The following is an 11,481-nucleotide window of genomic DNA, read 5'->3' as shown; positions in this document are numbered from 1 at the left end:
CTCATACTCTCTGCTGTTTGTTTCCATGGTTTAGGAAGTCCTGTTTGCAGTAGGGAAAATTAAACCTCGCGATACACATTTAATTCTGTAGTGTATGTAGTTTGATCACCAGATGACCCATGTTTCCGAGGATCTTTTGTCACGGAAAAAACGTTACATCAGCATTTCTCAATGTGTATCATGTGTGCACCACTGCTGCTGAACCAGCTAAATGTTACAGCAATGGCCTACTTTATCCTATCTGTGCCAAAGATTTTCTTGGATGATAGAAACTGACATCTTAGTCTAATTTCTGGTTCAGGAAGTTGTCCATTTATTGTGAACAATTTCAAAGTATTCATAGCAAAGCTAATTAAGATTTTCCTTGTACACATGGACGACCCAGAATTTCGGTTCACCAGAAGCCGTTTACCCATAAAATATGTGGCAAGGTAGGAAACCGCTATCATAGGCTTGTAATTCTGGGATTTTCTATTGGGTGTAAAAGTATTTACCTCTGATAAAAATCTGCATCCTTTTTTTAAGTGCCATGGTTGATTAAAATAGAAATAATATGAATGTATTAGCAACAAAAGTCTAATTGGTGCATCTCTAGAACTCGCCATTTCATTACAAATGAATAACAACGGCATTTCCTTTGGACAGTGTCGCAGCTCATTTACGCTCTTTTACAAATTGTATAATCTATGCACTGAGTCATATAACCTTTACAAAGTCTGTGTTATTTTCCTTCAGAATGACTGTGAAGTCAGAGAAAGGTTATGATCTGTGTTCATACCATCTATGATCAGAATGGTGCCCTTTAGTTGATGAAAGTGTAAATCCCTGAGGTGCTGAACCACGATATGACAATACCAGCCAATACAGAAATACAGCTCCAGTTGCATTGAAGAGTTTCCTTCCAGTGACTTGTTAGATATGTTTCTTCTTCTTCCAAATGTCAGTTTATCAAGTTCTCTGTGTCTTGTTTTCTTTGTGTAACATCTCTGAAGTTTCCAGTTAGCAGGATGAATCAGTTGGTATTAAACTCAAGCCGCAGTGCATGTATGCAAATGATGAAGAGCAAATAAGTGAAAGATCCTTTTTATTGTCTGATGAAAGTTTCTGAAATTAAATTATCACAGAAATTAATTACATGTTTTGTCTTTAGTGCAGTTTCTGTTTATGTCTCCATGAAATTAAAATAACTTCTTCAACACTGAATTATTTCGAAAACGGGAAAGCTCACATTTTAAACCTGGAAAGAGAATCTTCGGGTTATTTTTGTAATTTATAATTTTGTTTTATGGACAGTACCCCTTCGGCTTATAATTGGTCTATGAAAGCAATTAAATTTTTATATTTTTTTATTTAAATAGACACCAATGCTGCATTTGACTTCACATTTTCGGACGTTATGAGAGGTCCACAGATCTAATGCAAATAAGCACAGTAATCCCAGGAATTCTCTAAGATTATTTGAACAGGAGTAGTCTGAAAAAATCTGGTCAACTTTCTTCCTTCGATTTCTTTAAAAACTTGAACCATTCATACTTTAGAAGTAGTTATTTTACATTACAAACACTAAATTTAGCAAAATTGTGAACTGGCAAAAAAAAATTTTGTTAATTAATGTGAAAATATTTTTGGAACCATAATTTCTTTTACCAATTGTTTTCTTCAATAACTCAAAATTGGTCAGAATGAAAGGAGGAAGTATGTGAACATTAACTTTCAAGAGTCCCGTTGGATTCTTAAGTTTTAGCTCTTAGCTTTTCTAAAGCATGAATTTTGTATAATGTTTAAAGTTTCATCATAGCAGTAAAATGTTAAATGAACTTCCATTCCAGCCTCAGTGATTTTTTTTTTATTATAAAGATTTCATCTAGAAAGTTTTGCATTAAGCTTCATCCATCTGCTCATCTACTCAGACCAGCTTTCCTGCATCTGCTGAAGTGAATATCCCCACAAAATGATGTCACTATGCTTCATGGTGAGGATGGAGTTTTCAGATAATTTTTTTTATATATATATATATATATATAAAATGTTTCCCATGTTTATTTTATCTGACCTGAGAACAGTCCTCCATTTGCTGTGTACCTTCCTTGACTTGCTACCGAAAAACACACATTTTTTGCTGTTATTTTATGCTCTAAGAGGTGTCAAAATATTAATATTTTAGAATATATTGTTTCAGATCCTAACCCAGCTTGAGTGCACTTAATATAATTTTAGTTTACTAATTTTCCTTAGGGTTACAGTCCTCTTAGATATGCAAAGAAAAGATACTTATGTTATATCATCATGGGAGGATTCCATGATACCGAAATCCCTGTAGCTATCAGATTAAAGTTTTTTTTTTTTTTTTCGGGGTATGGCTTGACTCAAATGTTCAAAAATAATTTTGAAGCATTTGAAGCAACTCAAACAACTAAAACTAAACAATATTAATATTTTTATGTCTCTCACACTGAATGAGATATAATGGTCTTATTTGGGATTATCTATTAAAATATTATGAATTGCTATATTTCCAGACTACATTTTAAGAATATTTTAACATCTAGAGAAAGACATTAAAGATAAGTGTAAAATAAATGTGTTACAGTTGTCCACTCACCTTCTGCTTTGTCGCTCTCCTTTGGCTAAAAGTTTTCCTATTTGTTTTTATCTAGTTACATTTTCTCTTTAGCAAGCGGAAAAGAAAACATTTACAATGCTGGGCACATGTTTACTGCAAAAGATGTAAATCTAAAATCTTTTTTTTTATAAGTGCAGGTAAGTCAGACACTTTGCCCATGGAACAAGACAATTAATACATTTAAATAAGAAAAAAACATTGCATTGTCTTATTTCAAGTGCATAACATAGTATAGTAAAAATACTAATTCCATTGGCAAATCATCCTATTTGCCAACTTAAATTAAGGGTAAGTACATTTGAAAGGTTTTAATATTTTTGCAGCATTTGTGTATATGGCAGAAAATAGCCTTTAAAATACCTCAATTCCTTTCTGCTTGATTTTCCCTGACCATCCAAAGCCCCGGGTGTTCTCTGTTTTGATATTTGTTCTTCCATCAACCCTCCATATTTTCTATAGGATTATATTTTCTGGCCTGAGATGGCCATGGGTAGAAGGTTGACTGTATCTGCTGAAAAAAAGCCTTTTTTTGTTTTGACCTTACAATTTCGATCAATATCTTGCTATTTTACATAAGTATCTTTTGTTTGACGCCAAACCCACCTGGAGTGGAGGTTTAAATTTGACCTAGTTCCAGCTAAAGTACCATCAGAATTTAGCTAACTCCACATTTACATTTGTAACCACAGGACAGAAAATTGTTATTTTTCTGCATTCTTCAAACAACTGCTTGGCATTTTAGTTTGATATCAACTAAACACTTACATTTGAAAGTTGCTTCAGATAAAATCAATTTAGAAATTCCAGATTCCAGATGCATACACACTGATGGTTGTTATCTGTACTCAGTGACCCAAAAATGCTACTATTTCTCGAAAAATGACAAATAAAATTGTTTTAGATCTCTAATGTAAAGTTCCCAGAAAGTGAGCAACTTTAAAAAGTATCAGTACTGCGTGTTACTTTTGTTTCAGCTGCTTTTTTTTATGGGAACCACAATTGTTTTAAACGCATTTTGTTTTAAACAATTTCTATAAGTTATTTATTAGCAGCATTCTACTGTTTGAGGCCTTAGAAGTAAGCATACTCCCTACAATGGTGCAAGTCTAGCACCAAACTGATGGCCCTCTCCTTCATACCACATTGTTAGCAGAAATTAGTTTTTTAAATAGATACACCAATTTCTTTTTTTTTCTTTTTTTCTGACCTACTTCTGACCTGGATTATTAGTTTTTTTTATGTGCTCTTTTTAATCTGCTATTTAGGTTTAATAATCTGTTTCTCCTTTTTTAAGGAAACAAAAATATAATAAAAAAGACAAACACACAGACAAAACTTTTTCTTTCAACAAACTTCTTTCCCTTTCAAATCAATATCGTAATATTGACACCATCACAGCAAATTTGATAGGATTTTCTTCTTTCATCACTATAGTCATTATCCGTGATCAAAATCACCTTTATGCATATTTAAATGAACTTCTTGTTACATCAAGATGAACAGGCACTACACCAGTTAGGAGATAAAAGTACATCACTAACTATGAACATACATCTTCTAGATCGCTAATATGGGGTTTTTCACATTGTGAGCGGCAGCCCCCTGTGCATAAGGAAAAAAGGTCAAAATAAAAAAAAGCATTTAAATGTACACCTTTTTTACTGTCTCAACATAGTTAGATCTCATTTTCAACTCAACACAGTTGTACAGTTACAATAGAATATAATCTTTAAATTACATCATCATGTACAAATCTTGACAGCGTGGGATAACGTCACGCTTTTATGATACACGAACAGTTTTCATTGCAATAAAATTCATACGATATGGTATCTATTACTTAATACGTTTTCCAGTGCTGTCATTTAATGAAACACATTTACATGTATAACACTACATTTTGTCTTAATAGTCAACCACTTGCATTTTTTTTTTTCACTTTTTTTTGCTTGTTTTGTTATAGCTTTTTATAACATTTACACGACTCATACACTCTGGATGTTACAGATGCTTTAACCCAAAGTATTCACCTAGAATTATAAATAGTAGGATGTAGCAGATATTGTGTATATTGTAAGTTTACAACCTGTGCCTTTGTGTATTTGAGTATTGTGCATGGTGCATTGAGAGAGTGGGAGAGTTTGAAAACAGGAGTCTTTTTTTTCTACCCTGCTAGACAGGCTGATCTTTTGACGCACCTTGTGAGCTGGTGATGTGTTTTGTCCTCTTGTTTGAAACCTCTCCAAATCAGGATCTAAACGCCTCCCATCCCTGTTGGTTCAGTGATTTTTCTTAGAAGATGCTTATAGGTGGAACCTGTATCTACACAACACACTAATCAGCAGTTGATCAATTTAATGTTCGTATTAAAAGCATATATAAAAATGATAAGAAAATACCGTGCCTTGCATAAGTATTCATACCCGTTGAACATTTTCACATTTTATGAAGATTCAGTCACAAACACTGGTGTATTTTACAGAGAAACGTCTGGAACATCTGGTATACGTTTGTATTCAGTCCCTTATTTGCTAAACGGAGACAAAAACTACATGCAAAACCATATGTTTGGGGAAAACCAACACTCCACGTCACCATGAACAGACCATAGCCATGGTAATTCAACAAAAAGAAGTGTAGCAGCAACATGCTGTGGGGATGTTTTTCTTCAGCTGGATCAGAGAAGGAAGTTAGCGTAAATGATTGATTAAACTGGAATAAATACTGGGATAAAACTCCCCAAAAATTTGTTAATGGCAGACGACTTCTTCAAATTAGGCTGACAGTTCACTATCCAGCAGGACAACAATATATTTTATATATATTATATATATATTATATATATATTATACATATATATATATATATATATATATATATATATATATATATATATATATATATATATATATATATATATATATATATATATATATTATGGGAGGGTGAAAACGCAGACCTAAAATAAATTGAGAATGTGTGGCCTACAGGTTTGAATATCATCCTTATCTATATTGAAAAAAAAGATCCAGATGTTTAAAACTCTAGGACCTTTCCCTTTAATTCCAGGGAAAACTGTCTCCTTAAATATTGTCTCAGGGGGGCTGAATACATGTCCATACAACACTTCTATGCTTACAGAACCCCTGCCATTTTATTTATTTTTTCTGCTCTAAATGGTGTAGGCTTTATTACAAATAATCCAACTGAATGAGAAGTGTCATGTAGGATGAAAACAATCCAAGTGGTATGAATACTTTAACTAGGTACAGTGATTTCTTGACAGCAGAATATTATTAAAAACAACCATATACTGCACTGTCGGGGCATCTCGTATGCAGTGCAATACTGGAGACATGTGTCCTCTAGGTCACTGAGCAGGTTTTGCAGACATGTGGGAGTTTGCCTGGGCCTGGAAGCAAAAACGTAATCAGTGCATCTATTTCGTAAGATATGTGTTGTTAGCGTATGGAGTGAGAGGTGATGGGTCATTCTTTGGCTCAGCTGGGGAAGGGCCACATTACTACTGCTTTGTGCCAGTGAAAAGGGTTAGACATCTTACCCTCTTTAAAGCCCAATCACTAGTACATTCACGTCCAGTTGGAGAGGGGGCAATCTTTAAACAAATGTCTGTTGCACAGCTATCCACTGACATGCGGCAATATGCCCTTTGCTCTGGAAAAAAATAAGAGTCCCAGGCACATATTTTCCAAGACATCCCTTCTATAATGCAGTCTCAAGCTCAAGATGACTTGATCCAACTTTGCTCTGAAGTAATGCTTGTATGCCTTGGTAGCACAGTTTGATCAAAATGAACTCTGATTTGCTGAAGCATGAATGAGAGCTTCTGCAATAATTGTAAATCCTTTCCATGTATTTGCATGAGGATGATATAGTGAAAGGATTTACTGGACAACATAACAATAGGTTTAAGGACAAAACAAATGTGAGGTCAGTTCATCGAGAAGCCTTGTCTTGTGAAACCAGGAGCACATGCATGTCCAGAAGCACGTAATGCTGCATTTGTCGTTGAAGTGTTGCATCAGGCTGCAGCCTTAACGAGGCTGCAGGGACCCAGGGAATGTAACGTTTTGCATAGCAACATGCTGCTATGCAAGTTCAGAAACAGTTCGAAACGTATAGCACTGCACACACTGGAAAAATGGCTGGACAGAATTTAAGACGGGGGGGAAAAACAAAAAGGATACTGTCTGTGGTACAGTTCACACTACACAGCATTCCCACTGTAAGAATGACATAGACAGCATTAAAAATGCTACACAAAATGGCATCACACTGTATATACACAATGCAGGTTAGAGAAGCTCATCTATGTTAAATGAGTAAAACTGATTATACTGACTTCCCTTCAATAGAACACTGCAATACACTGTGTGTTAATAATAAGCTGCATTGTAAATCAAACACAGCCACATAAAGAAAGCAAGGTGTTCCTGCACTGTCTTCATGTTTTAGTTGAGTGTATACAATAGTACAACCGCTGTTTTTTTTAATGTGAAGCTTCACCCACCCCCAATGCTGGATAAAATATACTATACCGATATATTGTCTTTTTAGGTTACTAAGTTTTAGTTAGGCAAGACAGCTTGGCGCATCTGTTGGGCAAAGGATGTTCTGCTCTTAAGTCTCTGGCTATGTGCGGTGCAGTTGGACGGGAGGGTTCAAGCTGCCTTCAGCGGCATGTCTCTGTCAGGTCACGTGACTAGATTGCCTCCACATAATTGGCCGGGTACAGTCCCTCCTGGCCGCTGTCCAAACGTCCTCTACACCAGCCTTGCTCATCTTCATCCTCCGTCTTGGTAAATTCGTCACCTGTTTAGGAAATGAGAGGACTGAATCAACACAAATGAAAGATTTTAATTGGAAATAGTTTTGCTGGAGTATTTGAGGTACTAACGCAAATAGACTTTTCACTTTCCATGCTACTAATGAATACAAATATTTATATCTTAATAAAATGTATTTTGAATGCTAAAAGAACTCTGAAAGCAAAGCAGTTAATATATATTACAAAAAGACTCCAGTGCTTCAGACAACCATACAGGCCCCTTAAACTCTGCCTATGTTTCATAAAATTTCAACCAATATCTTCCAATAGTCAAAATCTGCTACCTTTGTGACTATGCAATCAGCCTTAGTCAATATTTCTAGATATTATTTGTTATTGCCATTACTGCTGCAATTATTTTGAGTAATGTCTCATTCAGCTTTAAGGCTCTAGAATCTCAGAACCTTGATATAATTTTAGATTAAGTATTTAACTGTTGTTCAAATGTTCAACGATAATTTTATCATGATTTAATTTATTTTTATCTTCCCAGAAATTAAATAAACCTGCATCATATTAATGAAAGTAAGCATAAAAGGAGCATATTTCTGTAGGTTTAGTTGTTTGCCTTAATTAGAGAAAAGTGTTCAATTTTCTATTATTAGGTCAAATATATTCTACTGTATTTAATTTGTCCAGTGTTGCTTTATCTACCCCAGTATATTAAATAGGTGTGCCTCAATCTGTTTTTGACTAAAAAGTCTTTGCATGTTTGTGGCCCTTGTTATATGCAATGTTAAAGTGCAAACAATTAAACAGGTCAAACTAAAAAAAAAAATCTAAATGTCGAACCTTATAATTCTCCCCACTTTGGAAACTCTTGATCTGAAACCTTTTATCATGGTTAAAGATGCATGTTTAGAGTATTTACCTTCCAGGAAGGTAAACCTCGGCTGAAGTTTAAACTTTATTAGTGCGTTATTTAAGTACTGCGCTGTATTTAACCTCCATCTGCATTTTCACCAAATCAAGCCAACCTCCTTGTTTCCCCAGTACATTTCTGCAGGACAAAAGCATCACATTCCATGGTGGAGGTGACGTGTTCAGGTGTTCAGGGTGATGTTACTTTTCCAACACGCATAGTATTTTTTATGTAGACTAAAACATTTTTGAATTCATCCAACCAGAGAGCCTTCCTCTACACATTGGGTGTCTTACTACATTTTTATGGAGAATTGTAAGTGGGACTTTTTATGGCTTTCTTCCGAAGAAAATGCATTCTTTTTTTCTACTCTTCCAAGGACAGGTTTGTAAAATGCACAACTAATCATTTTCCTATCGACTTAAGTTCTGTAAACCTGCAGGTCCTGTAGCGTACTGTTGCCAATTTTAGAAGAATTTTCAGATGAAACGTTCAAACCTTTATCCACAGCTTCATCCCTCAAATTGTTGATGCTGTTTGTTCCCTGATGTTCTTTAACAAGCATGTTAAGCCTTAAAAGACCTATTCTAATTGCACCAAATTAAATTAAACAAAAGCGGACATTGCACATTTACTAATTAGTGAATGAGTTCAAATTAAATTGGCTGGAATGGAAGTGAAGGCATAATACATTCTATTCTTTTCAGATGTATCTGTTGTAGAATAAAACTTGAAACCAAATCTAATTTCCTATCCACTTTACAGTTATTTATGTTGGTTTATCACAACATACGCATGTAAGATGCAATAAAGATTTTGTGTCTGTATCACTTTGCAAGATGCAAACTGCATTAGGTACATGGATGCTTTGGCAAGGGGCTTTATCTCCCAGCTCATACTATTGAGGTGAATATCTATGAACAACCAGAACAGTTTATTGTAGTTCTTTGTTAAGTTAGAGAAACATGGATGTTTTCTAGTTTTAATGCTTCAAACATCTGTCATGCATGTCGGTAAAATCACAATCATTGGTAAAAGAAATATGAACTTCAAAACAGGTTTCAGTTGTGGACATAAAGATCAAAGGTAATATTCACTTTATTACTCGTGCATGGACTTTTTAAGCTCTTTTTGGATTACCATTCAAGCAGCTTGAGTTAATCGGTGGCAAGCGCCTGTAATTTAGTTTCCAGCGTAAGCATTATTGACTAATTACTGTTATTTTTGTAGTGGAGGCTGGAGGACAAGTTGATTTGTGCTTCACCATGGCTTGTCATTGCATTCATGTTCATTGCTGCAATGATTACCTGCTTTGAAGGTGAGCTCATCCTGCTCTTGGCCATCATAGTCATAGAGGGCACGAACACGCACTCCTTTCCCAGTGCTGGAATCGTCTTCAAATGAATTCCTGTTCCCACCATTCTCATTGCCAGAGTAGGAAGTGGGCTGCTCGTCATCGGACCACTCGGTCGAATAAGCTTGGTTCTTGTCATAGCTGCTGACACTAAAAAAGGTATAAATGATGTTTGAAGTAAAACCCATGCAAAAAGCAATCGCTACAACTTTTAAAAAATGTTATTTGATGAGAAGTTTAACCAATGATGGCTTCATCCTAACAGGCTTGCTGTTAAAACCGTGAAATTGTTGCTTTATCCTTAAAATCACTATGATTGAGTAAAGGGTTTGGGTTTTTTCTATACACAGAGGAAAACAAATATATATAATTGAGATTATGTCATTTAAGAAGCAAACACTCGAAGGAATTCTTTAAGAAAATGTAAACCATGTAAACAGCCTTCTTCAACCAACCTGCTGCGATCACCAGGGGGAGCCACATGGTCGGTGCTTGGAGTAGGTGGGGCTCCGTCTGGTTTCTTCTTCTTTGGAGGAGCAGCTGCCTGGTCTGGGTTGTACTCCTGCACATCAATGTAACAACATAATAAATACATTTAGGAAACAGTTTTGTGAACTAGTTTTGTTCTGAATGTGGATATCATACCTCAAATACTGGCCAGTTCATGGGCATCCCTGGGCCATGATTGTTGCTGAACCACCTCAGGTCCTCTTGTGTGCTTATGGCCTGAATCGTGCGCTCTAGTTCTCTGTATATTGTGACATAGCTGAGGAGGAAGAGTGGAACAAATTGTGACAATGCAGGGACCAGATGGGAGCTCAGACCGCTGCCAAACTGGCACCAGGACTCACACGGTGGCTCAGATTCCAGACTGAGAGATCCGAGGTTAGGGCATAAACGGATTTTGTCTCTTTAAATTATCTGCCATAATTGGAACCCCTGAACTACTGAAGTATTTAGAATGTATCTAAATATCTATTATTATTAATTATAATTTATTATTATAAAAATGTGTCAAAAGTCAAAAAACTGACATAATAGCTTACAAATGTTTTCGTCAAACAGGAACATTTTTCAATTTTGTCACATTAAAGCCAAAACATTGATGTTTTCTGTGATGGACCAACACAAAGTACTGCAGGATTGTACAAAGAAGGAATATGCTAAATGGAAAATAAAAATTGTTGAACATTTTTATACCCCTAAGTGAATATTTTGATGAACCACCTGTCACTAGAATATGCTCCTTTGATATTTGTCTACTAGGTTTACACAGAAAGAAAATGAAATCTTAGCCTATACTAATGTCAGATTGTGTTTTAAGAGTTTGAGAATTAGTTTCTAAACCCAGAGAAGCCTTGTATAGCCTCTAATTAGTTTATTTATCATATCTTCTTGAACTCCACCCATATTCATATCTTTCAAAGTGGTGATGATGAGTTCAAACAACATGCTACACAATTAAAATTTTCGTTTTTCAACAGACAACAAACCGATACTTGACGTTTTATCTGACCAGAGCACCTTTCTTACATGTTAGATGTGTTACCCTTCATGGTCTTCAGCAAACTTAGGGTGTGCACCCTGGACTATGTTCATTATCATTATCTAAAACAAGCTGTGAAGGACTTAAAGCCTTATTTATAATGAAATTAGATTGCACATGAGGTGCCTTCTGAAGGCAATTCGTTGCACTTGATTTAATTGTGGTGTATCAAAGTAATTAAGCCTGAACACACAGCAAACCTTTTGGATTTACATTTTTAAGATTGTCAAGTGCAATGTGTTATATC

At 35.3% G+C, this 11,481-nt stretch overlaps 1 protein-coding gene across 2 annotated transcripts in view; it reads right to left on the bottom strand.

The window, feature by feature from the left end:
* Window positions 1–7,135: 7,135 nt before the first annotated feature.
* The window catches only part of pacsin1a (protein kinase C and casein kinase substrate in neurons 1a), a 51,286-nt gene continuing 46,940 nt past the window's right edge, over window positions 7,136–11,481 (bottom strand). For both annotated transcript variants that reach the window (XM_038282746.1, XM_038282748.1), the window contains 4 exons: window positions 10,334–10,454; window positions 10,144–10,250; window positions 9,642–9,838; window positions 7,136–7,456 (listed from right to left, as the gene is read on the bottom strand). In XM_038282746.1, the coding sequence (XP_038138674.1) occupies window positions 7,347–7,456; window positions 9,642–9,838; window positions 10,144–10,250; window positions 10,334–10,454 (535 nt within the window). In that variant the 3' untranslated portion in view covers window positions 7,136–7,346. The remainder of the gene's footprint in view (window positions 7,457–9,641; window positions 9,839–10,143; window positions 10,251–10,333; window positions 10,455–11,481) is intronic.

This window comes from Cyprinodon tularosa, unplaced genomic scaffold, assembly GCF_016077235.1.
Source record: "Cyprinodon tularosa strain WSP-4 unplaced genomic scaffold, ASM1607723v1 ctg187, whole genome shotgun sequence".
Lineage (NCBI taxonomy): Eukaryota > Metazoa > Chordata > Actinopteri > Cyprinodontiformes > Cyprinodontidae > Cyprinodon > Cyprinodon tularosa.
The sequence above is the reverse complement of the archived record's forward strand: the minus strand, read 5'-3'. Positions and strand labels throughout refer to the sequence as shown.